We start from the raw sequence: 25,566 nt of genomic DNA, 5'->3' as shown, positions 1-25,566 counted from the left end.
TGCGGCCTTTTATTGGATGGCATCGAAAAGACTGACGTGACGAGTACCGAGTGAACGGTGGCTTCTAGGAGGCGGGTCTGCAAAGACAGCCAATGGTGAGGGAGAGGTAGGGCGGCGGGGGCGGGGCTTCGGCTGAGGAGGCAGCGGCCGCGGAGACGGCTTCATTGTTGTGAAGAGTCTTAAAGGGGCCGCGTCGCCCGGCCGGCCCGGCCGGATGGAGCCCCCGGCGGCCAAGCGCAGCCGGGGCTGCCCCGCGGGGGACGAGCCTGGGACCGGGGCCCGTCGAGGCCGCCCGGAGCCGCTGCTGGACCTCAGCGCCAAGCGGGTGGCCGAGAGTTGGGCCTTCGAGCAGGTGAGGCCCCGGCCTGCCCCAGGCCTCACACCTCGCCCCCTCCCCAGCGGCAGCCGCACCCCCCGGGGCCCGCGGCCCGCGCCTCCGCCCGCGACCCACCCGCTCCCCGCGCAGGCCGCTTCTCTCCCCGGGAGGGACACCCGCCCCGAGACCCACACTGCTCCATCCTGCCCGCCGTTCCCCTGTTCCGCCCTCCGGGGAGAAGACCCCAGCCTCGCAGGGCCCACACAGACGCCCCTGGACCCCGGCTCCAGCCTGCGGAGCCCTCCTGTCCTCCCCAGGTACCCCGCCCGTGGGACCAGAGGCAGGCTCACTGAGGGAAGGGCTCCGGGTCCCTCCTCGCCCGTCCTCCCTCCCCCTCTCTCCAGCCATCCCGGAGCCAGGAGTGGGGTACCTGGCTGGGCAGGGGCACCTGGAACCCCTACTCCGTGGCTGGTGGGTGGAACCCCGAAAATCCCCTCTCCCTGTCTTAGTGTCCCCGAGGGGATGGGAAGGTGCAGGGGCTCCTCTCAGTCCCAAACAGGCGTCTTCTAGTCTGACTTGGAGGGTGTTGTGAGCTCGGCAGCCTCTTCCTGAGCCAGGGTGGGTGGGTTTCGGCTGACTGTGGATTGAACAGGCTGATTCATGACCGGGAAATCCCTCCTTAGTCATCTGCCAGCTGTCAGGAGCCGAGACACTGACTCCCCCTTCTAGAAACCTGGGTAGGGCTTCTGTGCTGTCCACCCTGTGTGACATGCCCAGAATAACCTTAAAACCATCTTCAGGCTCCCACAGCTCTGCCTTGACTCAGCCAGGTGCTAAGAGAACTCGGGAAAGCTTCTGGAACCCTTTGGGAGTTGCTCTCACTTTGAGGAAACTGGGGCACAGAGAGGTTGAGAAACTTGTCCAAGGTCACTCAGCCAGTGACTAGCCAGCTCAGACTGGAACACAGCCTCAAACAGCTGTTCTGTTCCTTGGAGCCCACAGGGGACAGCAGAACAGGGAAGGGGCAGGGAAAGAAAACCCAAGGTGGAGCTGGTCTTGGGAGTTGGAGCTCCTTGGCTTAGAGATCCTGAAGAGATGAGTTTGTCCCATCTCCGAGCCTCGGGTTCTGAGGCAATGGCACTGACTCAGTGCTGTGGTTTCAGCATCCTGTGTCCCTGTGAGGACAAGAAGCCATCTCCATAAGGAGCTAAACAGAGGGAAAGCTACGACCTCAGGCCCTTGATTATTCTTACACTTGTATCTAACTTCTTGCCCCACAATGCCCACAGTGCCCAAGCTATAGAAGGGTTTTACCTCAGACCCCTGGGAAACTGGCTGTAAAAACTTCTAGAATGCTAAGTATGAGCCAGGCACTATTGTAAGTAAATACTATTGTATTGAAAGCTGTTTTGTTGCTGGGAATTTTACTGTGTTACCCAAGCTGGCCTTGAACTACTTGGCTCAAGTGCAGCCTCCCAAGTAGTTGGGATTTCAAGGTGCACCACCATTCTGGGCTCACTGGTATACATTTTATCTTCCCAATCTGCATAGGATGGTTGGTTCTGACATTCCTACTTTAAATTTTGGAAATCTCAGATTCAGAGAGGTCAGGTGGCTTGTAAACACACAGCCAGGGTTCTATCCCAGGTTCCTAACCCACCAGCTCTTCCCACAGGTGGAGGAGCGGTTCTCCCGGGTGCCAGAGCCAGTTCAGAAGCGCATCGTGTTCTGGTCTTTTCCACGAAGTGAGCGAGAGATCTGTATGTACTCATCACTAGGCTACCAGCCCCCAGAAGGCGAGCAGGACACCCGGGTGCCATTCACCCGCGGGCTGCACCTGCTGCAGAGTGGGGCTGTGGATCGAGTGCTACAAGTGGGTGAGTGAGGAGGCCCTGGGAGGAGGGAGGGTGGACCACGGGCTGGGGAGTCCCCAAGCCACCTGCTCTGAGGCCCAGATGTGGCATTGTCCAGGCACAGCACTGGAGAGACAGAGGCAGGTGATGGAGAGGTCAACCTAAGTAAGCTACACAGTAAGAGCCTGTTTCAGTAGGGGACGTGTACTAAAGCTAAGTATACAGTTGATGTCATTGATCAGGACTTCGGGACACTCAGGGAGAGGAAGGTGAACTAGAAAGCGAGGGCAGAGAAGGACCAGGCATTGGCAGGAGGACCCAGGTAAGGGAAGAGACGGGTGGAGTTGGTCTTGGATCTTGGAGTGGGGCCTGCTAGAGGGATTGAGACATAGTGGCAATTCTAGGACTTGGGCTTCACGCTGGGCTTGAAGACAGGATTATGAGCTGAAGGTAGACCTCAGACTGCTGAGCTGAGGAATAGAAGAGTTGGGAAAACAAGGAGGAAGCAGGGTCCCAGGGAGGACCGGAGGGTCAGCCACAAGGAAGAGCCAGTTCCCAACCTCAGACAGAGGGTATCTGTGATGCATAGGCAAGAGGCCAAGAACAAATGATGCTAAGACTGGATATGGTGACACACACTTGTAACCCCAGTGCTCAGGAGGCTGGGACCAGAAGGGTTTAAGGTCATGACCAACCTAGATGAAACAGTGAAACTCTGCTTCAAAAAACCAAAACAGTTCCAGTGTGGTGGCACATACCTAAGACAGAAATAGATGGATCTCTGTGATTTCCAGGCCCACTTCATAGTAAGACCCTGTCTCAGTACTAAACAGAATGATCATAGGCCTCAGCGCTGGACCCAGGTAGAAGCCAGTCATACAAATTTGGGGACAGAGACTTTGAGGCTTAGGCAGCCATGTCCTGGGAGAGTTTGTGATCAAAGATTTGCAGCCATGTGTAGAACAGTAGAGTGATTATAGTTGACAAAAATGTATTGTGTATTTTATAAAGAACTAAAAGGAAGAAGTTGGAAGCTTCCAAACACAGAGAAATAATCACTGTTCAAGGAGCAGGAAAAGCCAGTTACCCTGATCTGATCCCCTATGGAGTTACCACATCGTGTACTACACATGTGTACAACTATTATGTGATGGAGAAAGTGACAAATTGAAAACACACACACACACCAACTGAACAACAAAATCACCAAGGCTAAGGCCGTGAGGGGTGGGCTCAGACCTCAGGCAGTGGGCCCAGGTGTTTCTTAAGTAGAAGGAAAGAAAAGAAGCCAAGAAGGCCAGGTTTGAGGAAACAGGGCGGAAGATGAGAAAAAAAGGCCTTAGACCCTAATGAGTAAGACTTTATTCTTGGCTTTCATGATAGCTGGTCATGGCTAAGCCATGGTAACCCTGCCTCACAGCCTTGGTACCCCCTTTGCCCGGGCATAACCTAGCCACAGGCCCATGGCTACCCCTGGTATGAGGAAGCCATGCCTTGCATGACGCAGGTTGCATCAGGCTGCCCAACCAGTCGGATGAGCCTGATAGACACTCAGGACTGCCCAGGACTTGCTCCATCATCCCAGTGCCCTCAAGTGCCACAGGCCTTTGGCATCTTCTCAGGAAGTTCAGAGCTTCTAAAGCTCAGTTGTAACCATAGCAACCCAAGGGTTTTCAACCCAAAGCATTTCAAACATTGTGTCTACACTAATAATACTATTTAGTGATTATTAGAGTAAGGACAAAGGAGCAGAGGAGAGGGCTCATTTGTCAAATGCCTGCTGTTCAAGCATGAGAACCTAAGTTCAGGTGTTCAGCGTCTGTGTAAAAGCCAGGCATGGTGTTGCATGCCTGTAACCCCAACACTAAGAAGACAGAGACAAGAGGATCTACAGGGCTAGCCTAGTCAAAGGGCTAGCTTCATGTTCAAGGAGAGAACCTGTCTCAAAAATAAGGTGGAAAGCCAGCATAGTGGCACACACCTTTAACCCCAGCACTCGGGAGGCAGAGGCAGGCACATCTCTGTGAGTTCGAGACCAGCCTGGGCTACAGAACGAGTTCCAGGACAAACAGAGCTATATAGACAAACTTTGTCTCAAAAAACCAAAGATAAATAAACAAGGCCAAGAACAATTGAGGCACCCCACAAAAGAAAAAAATAAGGGTTTGCTTGAGACTTAACTTTATGTCAAGCCATTCTAAATGCTTATCATGGGTAACTCATTCATTTATTGAAAGTACATACGGAGATCATTGTTGCAGCATATGGACAGATGATGAAACTGAGGCATAGATGGGTTTTCTCAGTGGGGCTGAGCATCCAGGTCTTGGGGTGATCCAGTCTCCACAGTGTATGTTTTGTCTTAGGGTTCCACCTTAGTGGGAACATCCGAGAACTGGGAGCCCCAGGAGAGCCAGAGCACCTTTACCACGTCTCCATCAGCTTTGACCGCTGCAAGATCACCTCTGTGAGCTGTGGCTGCGACAACCGAGACCTCTTCTACTGCGCCCACGTGGTGGCCCTGTCACTATACCGCATCCGTCATGCGCACCAGGTGGAGCTGCGGCTACCCATCTCTGAGACTCTGTCACAGATGAACCGTGATCAGCTTCAGAAGTTTGTACAGTATCTCATCAGTGCACACCACACTGAGGTGCTACCCACTGCCCAGCGCCTTGCTGATGAGATCCTCCTGCTGGGCTCTGAGATCAACCTGGTCCATGGTGAGTGGAGGGAAGGAGGGGCCGTGATGCAGAGGCCTGCAGAGTGGGCACCATTATGCCCTGCTTTGGGGGATGTCACACACCTAGAGAGAGGCACATCCTTAGGTGTCTGACCCTGAACAGTTAGAAATAGGGCAGGTGTGGTGGCACAGGCCTGTCATCAGGACTGGGGAGGCTGAGGTGGATTGAAACGTAGTGACACCCTGTCTCATGTTGAGGGAGAGAGAGAAGTCAGGCAGTGGGCAAGAGCAGGAGGGTTCAATCTTAGTGTGAACAATCTTAGTGTTCAACCTTAGTCCCACAGGGTGGGGTGTCTCAGAATTCCAGGGTAAAGACTGAAAGGTGGGTGTCATGGTGAAGTATGGATGTACCCAGGAGGTGTTGTGGGGAGGGTCTGCTGCTGGTTTGCTTGACTATAGTGGTAGGAAGATAGCAGCTATGAGTGGTGGATGGGAGCGACAGTGGGTCATGGGGTGCTGAGTGGGTTCCAGGAGATTATGATTCATCACCGGGGAAAACTGATGCCACAAAAGAATATAGGGGATGAGCAGATAGCTGAGAACAGTGGCTGGTGAGTGGTGCTGATCGCTAGAAGGGAAGATGAGCAACTGGATAGAGAGGGGTTTGATGGGACCCTTTGAAAGACCAGTGGGTAGCCAGAGCTACAGAATGGTACCCTGTCCTGAAAAAATGAAAAGAAGCCAGGTAGTGGTGGCGCACGCCTTTAATCCCAGCACTCGGGAGGCAGAGGCGGTGGATCTCTGTGAGTTCAAGGCCAGCCTGGTCTACAGAGTGAGTTCTAGGACCGCTTGGGCTACACAGAGAAACCCTGTCTTGAAAAAAAAAGCGGGGGGAGGAAGAAAGGCAGGCCAGTAGGTGCATACACTAGGGGCTGATGGGTAGGTGTTGTGGGGTTTGAGTAAGCATATTTGTGAACTGGAGTAGTTCAGTGGGTAGACAACATGGCTGATTGATGGGTAAATGGGAAGATGGGTATTCTGAGTGGTCAGACAAGTAGGAGGGTGGGTAGGTGAGGTCATAGTATTAGTACACACACTGTAGGTGGGTTGAAGACAGGACTAGTGAACTAGGATGTGGGTATGGAGGAACTGGTATGGAGGGGAAGAGATAGAAACTGGCTTAATGTGGATGGGCAGTGTTCCAGGTGAGATGATGGGTGATGGATGAGGAAATGGATAAATGGCTGGTGTTTTGTGAAGATGAGTAAATGAATGGATACATACAGTGTTCCATAGACTTGAGTACCTGACCAAGTAAATGGAGGGGCTGGTAGTGTTTGGGACAGATGGGTGGATAGACAGATGGATGAACCAATGGACAGATTTATTTTTGGTTTTTCAAGACAAAGTTTCACTGCGTTACAGCCCTGGCTGTCATGGAACTCGCTCTGTAGGCCAGGCTGGCCTTGAACAGAGATCCACCTGCCTCTTCCTCCCCTGTGCCAGGACTAAAGGCATGTGCCACCACCGCCTGGCTAAGATGTATTCATGGAAAGATGAGTGAATGAATGCGTGAGTGAGATGAGTGAATGAATGAGTGAGTGGAGCGACAGCTAGACTGGTGGTGAGTTAACAGGTGGATTGTTGGTGTGACTGGACAGATGCACTGGTGGGTGTTGCTTTTGGTGGACAGAACAGTGATTTTGGAGGAATGGACAGAGGGAGGATTGACACCCTCTCTCCCATTCTACACTTGTCTGTTCACCCCAGGTGCTCCGGATCCTACGGCGGGTGCAGGTACAGAAGATGCCAACTGCTGGCATCTAGATGAGGAGCAGATCCAGGAGCAGGTGAAGCAGCTGCTTTCCAATGGTGGCCACTATGGGGCCAGCCAGCAGCTGCGCTCCATGTTCAGCAAGGTGCCAAGGCTGGGGGTGGGCAGGGCAGAGGTCCTGGTGTGCCATCCCTTTCTTACCACCTGCTTCTCCACACAGGTGCGGGAGATGCTGCGGGCACGAGACTCTAATGGGGCACGCATGCTAATCCTCATGACTGAGCAGTTCCTGCAGGACCCTCGTCTGGCCCTGTGGCGGCAACAGGGTGCTGGCATGACAGACAAGTGCCGGCAGCTGTGGGATGAGCTAGGTGAGGCTTGGATCCTGGGGTGAAGCTCACACCCTGGCTCTCACTCATATTAGCATCTGTGCCCCAATCTTCTCTCCACTTAACACTGCTGAGCACCTCCAACATGCTGACCACCCCACTGGGTGCTACACTGTGAGCTTGAGGTCAGCCTGGGTTCCTGGTCTTTCCTCCTTCACTTCCCAGGTGCTTGGGGGCTCCCAGAGAGAACAAGACACAAAATATGGCTCTCTGGGTGGCGGTGGCGCACGCCTTTAATCCCAGCACTTGGGAGGCAGAGCCAGGCGGATCTCTGTGAGTTCAAGGCCAGCCTGGTCTACAGAGCGAGATCCAGGACAGGCACTAAAACTACACAGAGAAACCCTGTCTTGAAAAACTAATAATAATAATAATAATAATAATAATAATAATAATAATACAAAATCTGGCACTCCCGCGACTACTATTCAGTGGGAAGACCCATGATTACTACTACATGGTTAGAGCTGGGGATATAACCCAGTGGCAGCAGGCTTGTCCAGCAGGCATGAGACCTTGAGTTCCGTCTCCAGCAAGTGTGGATAGATACATACATGGATGGGTGGCTAGATGGGAGGATGTATGCATGCATGGATGTTTTAAGTGCTATACAGTTTTGTCCCTTGATGTCTTTGGAAGATTGGTTCCAAATCCTTTAAGACACAGACATCTGGGATGCTCAAGACCCTTATAAAAGCATACAATGTCTATAGGGAATCTATGCATATCCTTTCTGTACAGTTTTGTTTTGGTTTTGATAAAGGGTCTGAGTGTAACCCAGGCTGACCTCAAGCTCACAGTGTTGCCAGGGATGACCCTGAGTTCCTGGTCTTCCCTCCTCCACTTCCCAGGTGCTTGGGGGCTCGTTGGTCACCACTACAGCTGTGCCCTGTGTCAGATGGTGAAAGGGAATGTGGAAAGTGGGGAAGAAACAACACTAAGACTCACAAGGCACCAAACCCAGGGTTTGTGACCTGGGATGAGTGGAGTTTCTTTGCCGTATTTCAGTTTCTCTCTCTCTTTTTAAAGTCACATTTGTTTATTCTGTGTCTGTATGTGTGGGCATACTACAGTGCACATGTGGAGGTCAAAAGACAACTTTGTTGGGTTAGTTTTCTCCTTCCATATGTGGGTCCAAGGGACTGAACTCAGATCATTAGTCTTGGTTACAAGCACTTTTCCCCACTGGAGCCTCTCACTGGCCCTATTTTATTTCCTTACCATATGTGAGGAGACACTGAACTGCAGCCCATGTTCAGGGTAGACCATGTGCCTAGGCTGCAGCAGTTGCTTGTTAGTCTGTGTTACGTTAATGATGCTGAGCTGGATACTGAGCCTCTCTCTCTGCTCTTCAGGGGCTTTGTGGGTCTGTGTCATTCTGAGCCCCCACTGCAAACCAGACGAGCGGTCAGGCTGGCTGCAGCTGCTTGGCTCATGGGACAAGCTAGATGTGTGCCCACTGGAAGAGGGCAACTACTCCTTCGACACCCCCGCCCTACAGCCTACTGTGACCTCCAGGACAGGTAGGAGAGGGGCCCTACCACCTTTTTCCAACAGAACCATCACCACTCACTACAGCTCAACCTTCTGTCACAGTACTGTGTCCCAGGAGAGAGAGGATAGGAGAGATGAAGGGGGTCCCATTGGTTGTCCTTCCAGCCAAAGAGAGCAAGTGCTAAGGGCAAAAGTAATGACGTCCTTAAGCGTAGTGAGACACGGTCCTTGCTGGGCCTCCAGCTAGCAGAAGTGAGACAACGGGTAAGGAAAGGGCAGGAACCCAGCGTGGGGGGTGGGAGGGCAGGACACAGTGATGTGGGTGTGGGCGAGACAAATGAAGAGGGAGATGGAAGAAAAAAGAGAGATTAGAAAGTGGCAGAGAGGGGCTGGAGAGATGGCTCAGCAGTTAAGAGCACTGACTGCTCTTCCAGAGGACCTGGGTTCAAGTCCCAGCACCCACATGGCAGCTCACAGCTGTCTGTAACTCCAAGATCTGATACCCTCACACAGTCTATATACATGCAGCAAAACACCAAAAAAAAAAAAAAAAAAAAAAAAAAAGACAGACAGAGCGAGGGAACAAGAATGGCTGGCAGGGAGGAAAGAGACGTCCTCACCTGTGTGCCAGTGCTGTGGCAGATGCCAGCCCCACTTTCCAGAATTCACATCCATCACCTGCCTAGGGTAGATCCCTGAGTGGGTACCTGGTGGGAGAAGCTGGCTACAGTTTGTCCACCAGCACCACCATTACTACGTTGGGCACCCTCCTGCAGGCTCAGAGGATGAAGAGGAGGAGGTGACAGCCACCAGTCTCCGACGTACAGTGTTCAGCCGAGCACTGCAGGCTGGGGAGTTGCACTGGAATGACAGCCACCTGCAGAGGATCCTGGCCAGTGATTCCTGTGGCCCAAGTCTCACTGGCAATATGGGAGGTGACAAGCCAACCTTTGACCCTCAGGGCCACCCCATCTGGCTGGGTGAGCCTTTGCCTACTGCCTGTGCACGGGTGGATACTTTGCGTGCCCATGGTTATCCCCACAAGGCTCTGCGGCTAGCATGTGCCATAATCAACACTCTGCGACTGCAGCGGCGACACCAGCTTGAGAACTACAAGCAGCAGAAGAAAGGTGAGTGAGGCCGCAGGCTTTAGGACCCAGTGCTCCAGGAAAGATAGCAAAGAGGGTCTGGGTACCACCCAGCTCCCACTCAGTGTCACAGACAGAAAGGGTTTTGTCACAAGAAGCACTGTTGGTTGAAACTGAAGCACTATGTGGTTGGAGAATTCAAGGAGTCTGGTGCAGTTACGTGGTAAAAGCCTCTTAATGCCTGAGGCCTTGGGTCTCAGTCCTAGCAACAGAAGAAAAAGAACAGAAAAGAGTAAGAATTGGGTCAGGGGCTGGAGAGATGGCTCAGAGGTTAAGAGCACTGCTTGCTCTTCCAAAGGTCCTGAGTTCAATTTCCAGCAACCACATGGTGGCTCACAACCATCTGTAATGAGATCTGGTGCCCTCTTCTGGCCTGTAGTCAAACATACCGTATACATAATAAATAAATAAATCTTTAAAAAACGAAACAAGAAAAAAAGAAAAAAAATAATAATTGGGTCAGACTGCTAATAGATACATACAGCTCTTGGGCCAGTTCCCAAGAAGACTCTACAGCTTGCCACCAGAACTTCATCTTGCACCTTGCCTTGGCCACCCCTGTTCACAGGGCAACTGCCACAGAATAATTACAGCATTCTTGTTGGTCATCCGCTTTTCATGCAAGGGAGGCTGGGAAATGTAGAAGCTTCCAGATCCTGCACTAGGCAGGCTCCCACTACATGACCCTCAAGGATGTGCTTTTATGGTGGAAAGAGAAGCAGAAGACTGAACTATTTGATGTACAATTTGCTCACTTTTAAACATGAGCAACAAATTGAGTTGTGTTTCAAATATAACAAACATTTGAAACACAGCAGAAGGGCTTGTGGGTATGGCACCAAATCTGGTTTTGCTCACCTTAGCACTTTATAAGTCAGGTATGGTGGCCCATGCCTCTAACCTTAGCACTTAGGAAGTGGCAACAGGGGAGTCAGAACTTCAAGGTCAGAGGTCAAGGCCAACCTAGACCACGTGAGACCCTGTCTCAAAAAAAAAAAAAAAAAAATGTCGAGCGGTGGTGGCGCATGCCTTTAATCCCAGCACTGGGAGGCAGAGCCAGGCGGATCTCTGTGAGTTCCAGGCCAGCCTGGTCTACAGAGTGAGTTCCAGGACAGGCCCCAGAGCTACACAGTGAAACCCTGTCTCAAAAAAACAAAAACGAAATAATAATAATAATAATAATAATAATAATAATAATAATAGTAAAGTAAAAAAGCAGAGCCAGGAAACGGCTCAGTAGGTAAAGTGCTGGCTGTGCAAGTGTGAGAATCTGAGGGTCTGAGTCTGTATACCCTGCTGCCCACATAAAAGCTGGGCATGTCGCTCTCCCCCAGGGCTGGGAGTTGAAGACAGGCAGATGGTAGGGTCTTGCTGGCAGCCATTCTAGCTGAGAAGGCGGGTTCCAGGACTGAAGGTTCACCAAAGAGCTTGTATGAGATAGAGGTGGCTGGAAGAAGACTCCCAACCCGGAACTTTATCCTCAGTATATGCATGGGGCGTGCATACACACATGCACATGCATATACCACAAACACACAAGCACCCTGAACAAAAGGGAAGGTGCTGTGACTAAATCTGGGGACAGAGGAAGCCACTGGCTGAGTTCTTGGCAGTGAAGCTGATAAAGTCAGAGTGTAAGGGAGGAATGGGCTCTGGAATGGAGGAGTCAGAGCTATCTTCAGGTGACTTGGGAATGGCACAGGCAGAGCTCAGAGGCCAGGGTTCGTTGTTCTGAGATCAGGGGAGGTTGGTGGATGAGCGACCTTCCAAGGATTCAGCAGTTATCATAGGAGAACTTTCATATTGCCCCTTGAGGGGCCTCAGAGCAGTTTGAGCTTGACCGCAGAGATGGGGAAAGGGTTAGAGGTAGGAGAAGAGTACTGCTTTGCATGTTTCAGGAAGATGGGGAGGCTCACAGGCTGGCAGATGGCACTGGGAGACTGGTGTGGAGTTGGGGAGAAAGCCTCCAGAGCTTGAGTGGGTGGCTGCATAGAGCCCACCTCTTCTCATCTACAGAACTGCTCCAGAAAGGTGCTACCTGCCTCACAAGCACTGAAGGCTGGGTGGGCCATCCCCTGGATCCCATTGGCTGCCTCTGCAGGGCCCTGCTGGAGGCCTGTCGACTGGAGGAGGAGCCTCACTCTCTTTACCCAGGTACCCACCCTGAGGACCCCTGCAGGAGGACCAGCACCCACTCTGTTGGCCAGATATTGTCACATAGCGAACTTAGTAGCTTTGAGTGTGCACCCTGCCAGGACCAGGAGCCAGTAGGCTCAGCCTTCTCAAAATGAGGGCGCCATTGGCCAGGGCTAAGAGAGTTGGGACTGTCCCTAAACCTCTCCACTTTTGTCACCAAGCTTGGGGCCTAGGGGTGGGGGCGGATCTAGACCTCAGCGGCCTTGGGTGTGTCTCTCCCAGACTTGGCCACAGAGAAGCGGAAGCTGGCCTACCAGCATGTGCCAGTGCCAGGGAGCCCTGGGGAGTCCTACCTGGCACTGGCGCTGGAAGTCGCACTGCTGGGGCTAGGGCAGCAGCGGGCCCTGCCGGAGGGGCTGTATGCCCAGGACAAAGTGGTACGCAGTGAAGAGCAGCTGCTGGCCCTGCTGGAGGAGGTGGAGCTGGATGAGCGGCTGGTCCAAGTGCTGCGCAAGCAGGCTGGGCTGCTGTTGGAAGGTGAGTCCGCTCTTGGTCAGCCCTCATAGCCCTATAGGATCATGGTCCCAAGAATAAGCCTTGTCTTTGATGCCGTGACCTGTCAACCCACCACATTGTAAGCCCCTCCCCATATTCTAGCCCCGCCCATGGTCTGACCCTATTGGCTCCTTGCTAAGTCCCCCCTACTGCTGCGGCTGGGGCTGGCATTCCTCCTCATCCTGTAACCTCATTCTCCTTCACCATGCACTGTTGCATAGAGACCCCTCTCTTCTTCTGCTCCTCCATATGTATCTGGAGCTCAGGGATAGTGGAGACTGAGGTCACCCTGTCCCTGTAGGAGGCCCTTTCAGTGGCTTCGGAGAAGTGATTTTCCGGGAGAGCGTACCCATGCACACCTGTGCCCGATACTTGTTCGCTGCGCTGCTGCCCCACGACCCAGATCTGGCCTTCCGACTGGCGCTTCGAGCCATGAGGTAAGGGCAGGAGAAGGGAGTGAGGAGCTAGGAGCCCCACCTCCAAGATGGGTCTCAGTCTGGTTAATGAGGCCCACGGCCCATACAACAGAGTGTGTTTCTCTGTTAAATGGAAATGTATAATACGGTGAACTTGAGAATGATTCAGAGCTTCAGACCACAAGCGTGCTGGAAGTGTCGGCTTTTTCTAGGAGGATTTGTCTCAGCCTACCTGAGGCTCAGTGGGGACTTGGATAGCAGGTTCCCTGCACTAGGGGCATGACTCGGCAGCACCCTGCTGGCCTGGGTGTTCTAAGGTTGAGGCCGGTACCCAGCATTGCACATATGAATGTATGTTTTTTCTGCAGTTAATATTTCTATCATGTTTAAAATATATATAGGCTAGTGGCAACATCAAGTCATTCAACAAATGCCTGTGCCCTAACTGTGGACCAAATAGAGCTTGTAAATGCAGCACAATCAAAACGGGCCTGACGTGCCGGAAGGCCTCTGTGCACTCTGCAGTATGCAGATGGGGCTCCAGAAGATGGAGAAGAGAACAGGAGGCGGGAGGACTTGGACAGAAAGCTGCAGCTTCACATGAGGGATTTCAAGGGAACTGCAGAAAAATGCTTAAGGCAATGGAGGGGAGCAGAAGGGCTGAGTGGGAGGGGTGTGTTCCAGGCAGAGGCCTCGGCTGCCCAGCAGAACCTCTCATCGTTCCCTGTGGGCACACCCGCTCCCAGAGCATCTGCAGGAGTGATGTCTTCACTTTCCCTCTGTGATAGCTCATACAAAGGAAACGTGCCTTCTGAGCTCCCGGTGGACTGGTTGGAGCCAGCGAGAGGAGGGAATGGTGAAAGGATGATACAGGGGGATATCTGCATACACATAGCTCCTCCCTGTCACAAACTGATGGATTCCCAGGGCATTTAAAAACAATGTCTGGTCCTCTGGTGAGGTTTGTTTTTGTTTTGAAGCAGTCATGTAGCCTAGGCTGGCCTCAGACTCTCAAGGCTGACCTTGAACTCCTGGTTCTTCTCCCTCCCCCTGGGATTATAGACATGCACTACCACCCTTGGCTAAATGCATTCTTTTGTTTGGTTGATTTTGTTTTTGTTTTTTTGAGACAAGGTTTCTCTGTGTACCCCTGACTGTCCTGGAACTCATTTTGTGGATCAGGCGGGCCTCAAATTCAAAGAGATCTACCTGCCTCTGTCTCCCAAGTGCTGGGACTAAAAGTGTGCACCACCACACCCGTCTTAAATGCATTTTCTTAATAGCCAGGTGTGATGACACAGGCCTGTAATCCCAGCATATTGAGTCTGAGTTGGGATCTCAAGTTCTAAACCAGGTTGGACTACATAATAAGACTGGAACTCAAAACCTAGATAGTTGACACATGGTAAGAAAGAGAAGGGATGGTAGTGGGGAATGTGTGGGTAATTAGAGTTGGACAGATGATAAAGACATGTGTATATTTTGTCATCTGTGATCCATCTTTTCCCAAACACCCCACCCCCCACCCCACCGTAAGCTCTAGTAGAATTACTGTCTGTCCCTTCTAGAATATCACCTGTTGTTTGTTTGTTTGCTTGCTTTTCTATTCTCTCTCTCTCTTTGTGGGTGGGGTCTTTCTGTGTTGCCAAGGCTGGTCTAAGACCTTTTTTTTTTTTTTTTTTGGTTTTTCTTTAATTGTTTTGTTTTTTGTTTTGTTTTTCGAGACAGGGTTTCTCTGTGTAGCTTTGCATCTTTCCTGGAACTCACTCTGTAGCCCAGGCTGGCCTCGAACTCACAGAGATCCGCCTGGCTCTGCCTCCTGAGTGCTGGGATTAAAGACGTGCGCCACCTCCGCCCAGAAAGACTTTTTTTTTTTTAAAGTACTTTCTTTTTTTAAGTAATTTAATTATTTTTATTTTGTGTATTGGTATCTTGCTGGCATGTATGTCTGTGTGAGGGTGTTGGATCCCCTGAAGCTGGAGTTACAGACAGAGGTGAGCTGCCATGTGGGTGCTGGGAATTGAACCAGATCCTCTGGAAGAGCAGCCAGTGCTCTTAACTGCTGAGCCATCTCTCCAGCCCCTGGCCTGAGACTTTCAACCTTCTTGCCTTAGCATGCCAGGGCATGTGTGGGCCACCATGCCTGGCCTGTTCCCAGTAGCTCCTGTTCATGATGGAAGTGAACTGAATGTAATGCCATCCTGTTCAGACATGTGGCTGCAAGTGGTAGTATTGCATTCTTTTTTATGGCTGAATAGTATTCCTTGGTGTGCAGGTATTACGTTTTCTGTAGCCATTCAACGTGTTCACGTGTGTTGACTATCATAATGTGGCCATTGCAAATTTTGGTGCAGTACACAACAAGCACCCTGTCTCTTTGACATACTGATTTACTGTGGACATGTGCCCAGCAGTGAGATTGCTGAGTTATATGGTAGTTCTGTTTTTAGTTTCCCAAGGAACTCTGCCTTCTGGGATGGTTGTACTAATTCACATGGCAACTGTGGATAAGCTTCTGTTTTCTGTGTGTTTTTAGAGTGGAGGACCAGATGCAGGGCCTTGTGCTTACTAGGTAACTGCTCTATACTGAGCTCAGACCCCAGCACCTCAACAAGTTTCCCTTTCCCCCCATCCTTGCCAGCATGAATAGCTTCTCTATGATAGGAGCCATTAAAATCCTAGGCATTTTTTGCTACATGCTGGGATGGAACCCAGGGCCTTTAGCAGACTCTACCAGCCGAGCCTTGGCACCCCCAGCACCTCACTGGGAGATTCTAGGTAGGAACAGAGGTAGAAGTGGCAACCCCAGCTCACCCTGTGCTTGCTTCTCCCCTGTCCCAGGCTGCCTGTGCTGGAGACAACATTCCCAGCTGGAGAAGCTCACCCTAACCCGCTGGACTCCATCATGAGCAACCGCTTTCCCCGTTGGTTCATCCTGGGCCACCTGGAGACCCGCCAGTGTGAACTGGCCTCCACCATGCTGACCGCTGCCAAGGGTGAGGGCAGGGACAGCCGTCCTTCTGGTGTCCTGGGTACCCCTGACGTCCTCTCATTCTCGTCCTTCTTCCATTTCCTACCCACTCTTATCCTTCATTTATTTATTGTTTTTGTTTTTAATTTTCTTTCTTTTTAGATTTCACTTTTTTGGGGGGTTGTTGAGACAGGGTTTCTCTGTGTAGCTTTGCGCCTCTCCTGGATCTTGCTCTGTAGACCAGGCTGGCCTGGACCTCACAGAGATCCGCCTGGCTCTGCCTCCCGGGTGCTGAGATTAAAGGCGTGTGCCACCACCGCCCAGCAGATTTCACTTATTTTTTTATGTGTATGAATGTTTACCTGAATGTATGTCTATGCATTATGTGTGTGCTGTGCCCATGGAGGGCATCAGATCTCTTGGAACTAGAGTTACAGACAATTGTGAGCTGCCATGTGGGTACTAGGCATGGGTAGGAATCAAACTCAGGACCTCTGCAAGAGCAGCCAGTCCTCTTAACCTGAGCATCTCTCCAGCCCGTTTTTGTGTTAAGCTGTGGTCTCAGAATGAATCCCAAGCTGGCTTGGAATGTGCTGTGTAGCTCACGGTGACCTTGAATTATGATCTTCCACCCTTAGCCTCATGTTCTACCATTCCTACTCTGCTTCTTTTACCAACTACCTTCCCCCTACTACTTGTACATCCTCTGTAAGGAACGAGCAGAATCTTTGCCCAGTGCTGGGAGGTGGCAGGCAACAAAGCTATCCCAAGTCCTGTTGCTCTGTGAGGATGTATAGTCAACTAGCCAGGCCCTGGAGCTCAGTTGTAGAGACCCTGCTTAGCATGTGTGAAGCCTTGATCTTCCCCAGCACCACAAAAATAAACAAATGAGCTGGGAGATGATGGCTCATTTGATAAAGCATTTGCCGCACAAGCATGAGGGAGCACCTAAGTTCAGTTCCCAGATCCCATATAAAGATGGGCATAAGGCTAGGTACACCTGCCTTTATTCCCTGCACTTGGGAGGTAGATGCAGAGGCAGGCATAGTTCAGTGAGTTTGAGGCCATCCTGTTCTACACAGTAAGTTACAGGCTGGCCAGAGCTACATACTAAGCCCTGGTCTCTAAAGTAAAATAAAAAAGGCTAGGTGTGATGGCATACACTTGTCAACCCAGTACTGGGGAAGTGAAGACAGAGGATCCCCAGGGTCTGCCATCTGGCCAGCCTTGGCCTAATTGTGAGCTCTATCCCAGTGAGAAATCCTGTCTCAAAAAAATGTTGGGGGAAGAAGGCTGGAGAGGTGTCTCAGTGGTTAAGAGCACTGTGTGCTCCTGCAGAGGACCAGAGTTCAATTCCTGCCAACTATGTATTGACTCAAAACTATCTGTAACTCCAGTTCCAGGGGACCCAACACATTCTTCTGGCCTCTGCAGGCACCAGACAAAACACCCATACACATAAAATAATAATAATAATAGATATTTTTAAAATGGTGGACAGTGCCTGAGGAATGACACTCAAGCTTGACCTCTGGCCTCTACGTATACATGTGTCCACACTCAACCACACAAAACTGGCAGACAGTCAACAAAGAGATCACTGTACACAAAGAGGTACTGGTGTCACATAGTTCACTAAAGCAGGCAGCCTTGTCTTTTTCCTGTGGTGCTTGAGGTGGGATCCAGACCTTGTACAAGGTAGGCCAGCACTCTGCCACTGAACCACGCTCCTAGCTCACCTGCTGGACACTTAAACACAGACCCATATGAGAGCAGAGCTATGCTTGGGCTGCAGTAACACCATAGCACAAGCTGGGCAGCTTGAGTGTAATTCTCGTCGATGAGGAGGCCAGAGTCCATGCTTAAGGTGTCAGGGTTAGTTGGCAGTGAGGGCACACTTGTTGGTTTACATGTACTGTCCTTCTTTAGTGGAGGTGGTGGGAGAGGGAAGGACACAGAAAGTTCTTCCTTGTCTCTGGTAGGGGTACTCAGCCCCTCACAGGGCCCCACCCTTCTGATCTCATCTCACCCAGCTGCCCTTCCCATCAGGATTTTCCAGCACAGGAATATGGAAGAAGAAGAAGAAGGGACCACAGTTTAATCCACATTGTCTTCCAGGAGCATTCGGGGCAGGGGGATATAGCGAGTGCAAAAGTTCTGAGTCTGGTTTACTGCTGTGGTATCTGAGGGACAAGGGAAAATACGAGACTGGAGGTGCGGCTCAGTCGTAGAGCCCCTGCCTCAGTAGTAGAATCCCCAGTAATGGACTTAGTGGTAGGGTGATAACCCAGCATGTGTGATGCCCTGGGTTCCATCCCAGCACTGCACAGTCACACTAATGGAAAGAGACTAGTGTGACCAGAACAGTGATAGAGTGCAGAGTCGAGAACAGTGGTGACAGTTTTGGTAAAGGCAGCATTGGGCTGTGGATATAGCTCCTGTAGAGCACATGGTTGACACACACAAGGTCCATCCCCTCGCCCTACAAAACAGAGAAAATAACGAGCATTCGTGCAGCCTCTTGGGGCTGCCTCTTCACAAAAGCATTGCCAAGTTCCCTGCCATACACAGGAGGTCCTGTGTGGAGGATTGGTGTGACAGGTCATTCAGCTCCACTTACGCTGCTGTTCCAACCATGGCCTCTGTTACTCCTTCTGTCCAGGAGATACCAAATGGCTGCATGCAGTCCTGGGTTCCGTCCAGCAAAACATCCACTCCCCGGCCCTGCTCTTCAAGTTGGCACAAGATGCCTGCAAGACAGCCACACCAGCCAGCGCACCACCAGACACCATGCTGCTGGGCATTGCACTGGAGCTTGGCCTGCAGGTACTTAGCTAACATCACCAGGAGGGTGCTGTGTCCTGGGTAGATGAGTGGGAACCCTGTCCTTGGGGCAAAGGCTGACACGGGAGTCACACCTCTGAGGGTGGAGTTATAGACCAAAATTGAAGTGATAGGAGATCACTATAGGTTTGAGGCTCATGATAGGAACTTATCTCCAGGACTGTGATTAAAGATGGAGAGGATCCAGGTGGGCTGGGCAGGGCAAAGAATACTGGTAGAAGGCTTGCCTGACATGCATGAAGCCCTGGGCTTCGGCCTCAGCGCCACGTAAGCCAGGTGTGTTGGCGCACACCTGTAATTCTAGCATTCAGGAGGTGTAGGCAGGATTGGAAGTTCAGGGGCAACCTTGACTACATAGAGTTGGAGGCCTGGAGATACTATTTGAGACCCTGTCTCAAAAATAAATAAACCCATAAAAAAAAAAAAATCAAAACATCGACACAGACCATGTGCTGGGGTGTGACTCCGCAGGGCTGTAGTAGGTTATACTAGGTCCTGTATTCCATCCCCAGTATAAAATGTTTTTAATCAGAAAAGACAGAAATAGAGCCTGAGGCTGCCTCTTAGTGTCTCAACAGTTAAACTGATGCCTCTTCCAAAGGACTCGTGTTCAATCCCCTGTACCCACATGGCTGCTCACAACTCCAGATCTGTAGAATCTGGTGCCATTTTCTGGCCTCTGCTGTCACTACACAGATGTGATGAAGGGTCACAGATGGAGGCAAAACACCCATACACATTAAATAGATAAATAAATAAAATAAAGACCCTCAGAGGTGGGTTCAGAGCTGAGGCCTCAGAGCAGGCAGACATGTCAGAGGTTTCTTTCTGCTGGGATCCACAGAGGGCAGGGGAAAACCTTCTGACTTGAGGTATGCAACTTTCTGAAAAGAGGGCCTGGTTGGCTCATTATAAGCAGGATTTTGAGTGAGGCTTTAAGATCATAGCAGTGGAAGTGAGTATTACTGCAGAAAGCCTCAGCCATGTCATCTTGGTTAATTTTCACAGCACCACCATGCAGTAGATTCTCTCTCTCTCTCTCTCTCTCTCTCTCTCTCTTTTTAAAGATTTATTTATTTATTATGTATACAGTGTTCTGTCTGCATATACACCTGCAGGTCAGAAGAGGGCACCTGATCTCTTTATGGATGGTTGTGAGCCACCATGTGGGTGCTGGGAATTGAACTCAGGACCTCTGGAAGAGCAGCCAGTGCTCTTAACCTCTGAGCCATCTCTCCAGCCCCTTGAGTCTCTTTTTGTAAGATTTGTCTTTATTTACATGCATATGTGTGCTTGTGTGTTAGTTTGCACATGTACATGCAGGTGCCCATGAAGGCCAGAGGAGGGCATCGCTTGGAGCTGGAGTTGGGACATGGGTGCTGGGATCTGAACTTGAGTCTTCTGGAAGAGCAGCAAGCGTTTGAACCCCTGAGCCATCTCTCTGGCCCCAGTCTTTGTTTTACATGGATATTGGGGATCAAACCCAGGTTCTCAGGCTACCATGGCAAGTACTGTACTAACTGAGCCATCTTCCCAGTCCTTTTTTTTTTTTCTTTTCTTTTCTTTTTTGGTTTTTCGAGACAGGGTTTCTCTGTGTAGCTTTGGTGCCTGTCCTGGGTCTGGGCTCTACAGAGTACCAGGCTGGCCTGGAACTCACAGAGATCCGCCTGCTCTACCTCCTGAGAGCTAGGACTTAAGTGTGTTACCATGCCGGGTCCATTTTTAAAAAAAGATTTTATTTTTAATTATGTGTGAGTACGTGTGCATACATGTGCACAAGGACTGTGCTGTATGTGGATGTGTGCTCATGTGTATGGGTGCCCTCAGAGGCTTCAGATGCCCTGGAGCTGGAGTTAAAGGTGGTTGTGAGCCATCTGCTCTGGGTGCTGGGAACCAAACTCCCACCTCTGCAAGAGCACCAAGTACTCTTAACCACTGAGCAACTCTCCCAGCCCTTCCTAGTCTATACTTTCATCTCTATTTTTAAAATTTTATTTTTATTTTATGTGCTTTGGTGTTTTGCCTGCATGTATATCTGTGTGAGGGTGTCAGATCCCCTGGAACTGCAGTTACAGACAGTTGTGAGCTGCTATGTGGGTGCTGGGAATTGAACCCAGGCCCTGTGGAAGAGCAGTCAGTGCTCTTAACCGCTGAGCCATCTCTCCGGCCCTATATCCCTATTTTATAGAGCCAGAAACTGAGGCCAGAGAGATGAGGGCTCTCACCCAGGACCGTTGCATTAGCTCTGCCACAGCAGGACTCTGAGGACCACCCTCCTCTCCCCCTGCAGGTGATGCGGATGACACTGAACACAATGACTTGGCGGCGCAGAGAGATGGTTCGCTGGCTGGTTAGCTGTGCCACAGAGATTGGTGAGTACCTAGAGGGGCCACTGAGGAAGCCAGGCAGGCGCCAGAAAAACTGGCCCTGACTGGCATGCTGTTCAACCCTTTATCCCCAGCACTCGGATGTAGGGCAGGCAGATCTATGAAGTTGAGGCTAGCCTGGTCTACGTAGGATATTTCAGGACAGCTAAGGCTTCATAGTAAAAGTCTGCCTCAAAGCAAACAAATAAAAACAAAACAAAAGCAGGCCCTTCCCCGTTGGCAGCTCTAGGCCAGCCTGGGAGGGAGCATCCTGTGGGAGAGACGGAGGTCCACAGTCTAGTGGTTGGCCAGGCTGAAGTGGTTAGGAGTGGGGAGGAGGCTTCAGATGCTAGCCATGCCATGGTTTCCACTCCGTCCAGCCACTCTTGCTCCTTTGAAAAAGGGAAAATTTAGCTGGGCGGTGGTGGCGCACGCCTTTAATCCCAGCACTCAGGAGGCAGAGGCAGGTGGATCTCTGTGAGTTCAAGGCCAGCCTGGTCTACAGAGTAAGTTCCAGGAAAGGCACAAAGCTACACAGAGAAACCCTGTCTCGAAAAACCAAAAAAAAAAAAAAAAAGAAAAAGAAAGAGAAAAAGGGAAAATTTTCTATCCAGACATGGTGGTTCACCTGGAACACTGAGTAGGTTAAGTCAGGAGTACCCATATTGTAGACAACCTGAGCACATAACAGACCCATCTCAAGACTCCATGGGTTAGAAGTGTGGCTCAGCAATGGGATGATCACTTGGCAGGGACAAGGTTCCTGACTGCATCTCCCCAGCACCAGTAGAAAAAGTTTGTAGCTCATTTGATAGCATGCAGGCCTAGCATGCACTCGGCCTGTGTTCTCTGGACATGGTGGCACATGTCTAATCCCAGCACATGGGAGGTGGGCCAGGAGGACCAGAAATTGATCCTTAGCTACATAGCAAGTTTGAGGTGAGCCTGGACTATGAGACTTTGTTTGTTTTTAATTAATTAACTAATTTTATGTGTATGGGTGCTTTGCCTGCATGTATATCTGTGTGCCGCATGTGTACCTGGTACCTGTGGAGGCTAGAGGATGCCTTGGAGTCACCGATGGTTGTGAGCAGTCATGTGGGTGCTAGGAATCAAACCCAGGTCCTCTGGAAGGGCAGCCAGTGCTCTTAACCACTGAGCATCTCTCCAGACCCATGAGAACAGTTAGGCATGATGACCCACACCTTTCATCCCAGCTCTTGGGAGGCACTGGTAGGTGGGTCTCTGAGTTTGAGGTCAAATAGGACTGCATAGTGAGACCGTCCCCCCAAGTGGTTCTGCATGGTGAAGCTGGGAGGGTGCAGAGCTGGTGGTCACAGAGGGAAGGGAAATGGGGAGTCTTGCATGCGCGCGCGCGCACGCACACACACACACACACACACACACACACACACACACTCCATTCCCTCATTCCCTCTCCCCACGCCCAGGCCCACCAGCGCTGATGAGCATCATGAAGAACTGGTACTCCTTGTTCACCCCAGTGGAGGCAGTCACTATCGTGGCAGTGACGGGCACCACGCACGCCACTTTGCTGCGACTGCAGCTAGACACTGCCGGGCGAGAGGAGCTCTGGGCCTGTGCCCGCACCTTGGCACTGCAGTGCGCCATGAAGGACCCCCAGAACTGCGCTTTGCCAGCCCTGACCCTGTGTGAAAAGAATCACGCAGCCTTCGAGGCTGCCTACCAAATTGTGCTGGATGCCGCAGCTGGTGGCCTCGGCCACGCCCATCTGTTCACCGTGGCGCGATACATGGAACACCGAGGCCTACCTTTGCGGGCCTACAAGCTGGCCACACTAGCCTTGGCGCAGCTCAGCATCGCCTTCAACCAGGACAGCCACCCCGCGGTCAACGATGTGCTGTGGGCCTGCTCACTCAGCCACTCGTTGGGGCGGCATGAGTTGTCAGCCATTGTCCCTCTCATCATCCGCAGCATCCACTGCGCACCTATGCTGTCAGACATCCTACGCCGCTGGACGCTCTCAGCGCCCGGTCTGGGCCCACTGGGGGCTCGCAGGGCCACCAAGCCACTTGGGACTGACAGGGCACCACTTTGCCAGCTCCTGGATGCTGCGGTAGCTGCCTACATAACCACCAGCCACTCACGCCTCACTCACATCAGCCCACGTCACTACGGTGACTTCATTGAGTTCCTGGGCAAAGCCCGAGAGACCTTCCTTCTGGCACCAGATGGGCACCTCCAGTTCGCACAGTTCTTAGAGAACCTTAAACAGACCTACAAGGGGAAGAAGAAGCTGATGCTATTGGTTCGAGAGCGGTTTGGCTGAGGGACTGCAGATAACTGGGAGCATGGGTATGCCCTGGCCTGCCTTACCGAAGCAGGAGGCCCGTGGCTACTTAAGGGTCAAGTCCCGGAATGTGGGAGGCAGGAGTGATGCCATTCCAAGTGTGTGCCTAAGAGTATGCAGACAAATGGGAGATCTGAGGATCTGAAGCCATACTGCTAACTAGAGGCCTGCAGGGGGCGTGCCTGGGCACCCCACAAGCAAGAGGCAAGCTCTGGCTCTCCCAAACTCACAGGGTTAGCTGGGGCTTCCAGGAGAAGGGCTGGAGTCAGAACTTTACAGAAATTAGTTCTTGAATTCAGTGTAGCAGATCCTCCAGAGCCCACCCAGGGGCCTGGGGACTTCACATCAGGGTAGTTCAGTCCCTTGTGTTTCTTTCCTCTCCTACAGCTCAGGGGTCCTGTCCCACTGCCCTGCGCTCCCAGCCCACGCTGCCAGCACAAATCAATGCCTCACCCCACTGAAGGATACCAAGAGGCTTTGGGCCTCTGCCACATACCTCACCCCCAAACACCCTGTCCAGCCAGGACCTGTCTTGTCTTGGGCACCAAGGTCACAGGGTAGGATGGGGACAGCTCTCTGCTGCCCGGACCCCACCACTAGTAACTGGATACACAACTCAGGAACCAGGCTGCCCTCCAACCTGTTGTGGGAGGCCCAGGCAGACAGCAAGGGACTCGACCCTGTCTTCCTTTCGCTCTACACGGCTGTCTCTGTTTCCCCACTTCCTTTAGTTTAGCCATTTCTGCATCTCTCTCAAGTCCCAGCTGCTGACAGAGGCTCCCCTGTATCCCAGGCCTTGGCCCAGGGAGGAAGAGAAGGGAGAACCTCCACCCGAGAAGAACCTGTTTCTCTTGTATGTTAAGGAAAAAGTTGGCATCATTTTGTAACTTTTTTTTTCCTATTTATTGAATTCCATGCTGTATTCCTTTCCTTTTTAAAAAAAAAAAAAAATTGAACACAACTTCTTTTTAGCTTTGGGATTGAGCTGCATTGCCCCACACACGTACCCAGGGCCAGGGCTACCCGCCTCTTCCATTAACCAAAAAAATTCAATTTTGGTTTTTGGGCACAGCTTCAAGAGTGGGACAGGAGGGGCTGCTGGCTTCCTCCAGTAGCATCGTGGTGACAAAAGCAGCTCTGCGGCTTTGGCTTTGGTCTGCATGTCACAACCCCCTGCAAATCAGGCGCCTGTTGCGCGGCCTGAACACTGCAAGAAATGGCCACCAGGGGGCGCTGGGCTGCAGACAAGGAGCTCGGGAGGTCGCGCCAGGTACGGAGTGCAGCTGGGGACGCCTGGAGCTGCCGGGGACTCCTGGGCCCACGGTGGCGTGCCCATTGCACATCTGGGCTACGGGTGAGCCTCCCAGTTCTCAGATGGATTCATCCAGGGGACGTTGCCTTGGTTTTCTTCTCATTCTCGGGTTCTTTGTATCCTTTAGCCACTGACGGGTCGGGTCATGGTCTAGGATAGTTAGTTGGGCGAGGTGTGGGGGTGGCCGCTCTGGGGCGCTGCAGCAGTGCGCGAGTTCTGGCACTAAGGGAGCTGGCTGTGACTTGGCTCCTGGTGCTCCTTTCTTTGCTCAAGGGAGCCAGTCAGAGGTGACCCTGCCTAGCAGGTCCCTCGGGTGTGTGTGAGCGGCCCCTCAGTACTTCAGGTGCCTGAGTCCCTGGCACCTTGCCAGCCAGTGCATCCTGGCGTATGCAGAGCACTCTCTTGGACCTGGGACATTGCTTCTGGGGTGCAGCACAGGTTTGTCAGCCACTAATGTAGCCCCGTTAGGCTTAGTGACTCCTTCCTATCACCTCAAACCAAAGTTCCTTTCCACATTCATTCTTTAATACACCCCAGGCCTGAGTTATCCCTCCGGTCCAAGCAGCCCTCAAGTGTCACTCACTCAGGATCTCGACACAGCACTCTCTGATCAGGACCCCTCTGACCACAGAAATAAACTTACACCTTCCTGGAAGCGGGTGGGGCAGGGTTGGGGATAGGTGGGAGCCAGGGTGGGGCATAGCAGGGCACCTAGTATTCCAAAACTCCAGACACCGAGGGAGGACTGACTCAGGTCAGCCTGGGCTACACAGAGAGCCGCCGCCTCAAAAGAAGAAAAAAGCCAGCAGTCCACAGTGGGAGGCAGGAATGAAGAAACATCAGACCTTAAGGAATGAAGCCGGGCAGCTTTTATTTAATTGGAAAACAGGCACAGCATTCAATACAAGCTCCGCCTCTCTTCCTCCACCCAAGCTTCCATTTGCCCCTACCCAGGGTGGGGAGAGGACTCTGGGTGATCT

At 51.7% G+C, this 25,566-nt stretch overlaps 1 protein-coding gene across 1 annotated transcript; it reads left to right on the top strand.

Moving 5' to 3' along the window:
* The first annotated feature begins 169 nt into the window (after positions 1-169).
* Zswim4 (zinc finger SWIM-type containing 4) lies at positions 170-24,216 on the top strand. Its single transcript, XM_059264404.1, has 14 exons — positions 170-352; positions 1,992-2,193; positions 4,536-4,892; positions 6,623-6,771; positions 6,847-6,997; positions 8,368-8,535; positions 9,283-9,636; positions 11,671-11,808; positions 12,073-12,327; positions 12,647-12,782; positions 15,603-15,757; positions 18,395-18,558; positions 20,867-20,948; positions 22,394-24,216. The coding sequence occupies exons 1-14, from the start codon at positions 215-217 to the stop codon at positions 23,251-23,253; spliced, it is 3,309 nt and encodes a 1,102-aa protein (XP_059120387.1). The 5' UTR covers positions 170-214; the 3' UTR covers positions 23,254-24,216.
* Positions 24,217-25,566: the final 1,350 nt, after the last annotated feature.

Source organism: Peromyscus eremicus, chromosome 5, assembly GCF_949786415.1.
Source record: "Peromyscus eremicus chromosome 5, PerEre_H2_v1, whole genome shotgun sequence".
In the NCBI taxonomy this organism is placed as follows: Eukaryota; Metazoa; Chordata; class Mammalia; order Rodentia; family Cricetidae; genus Peromyscus; species Peromyscus eremicus.
This window is presented reverse-complemented; position numbering and strand designations above follow the sequence as displayed.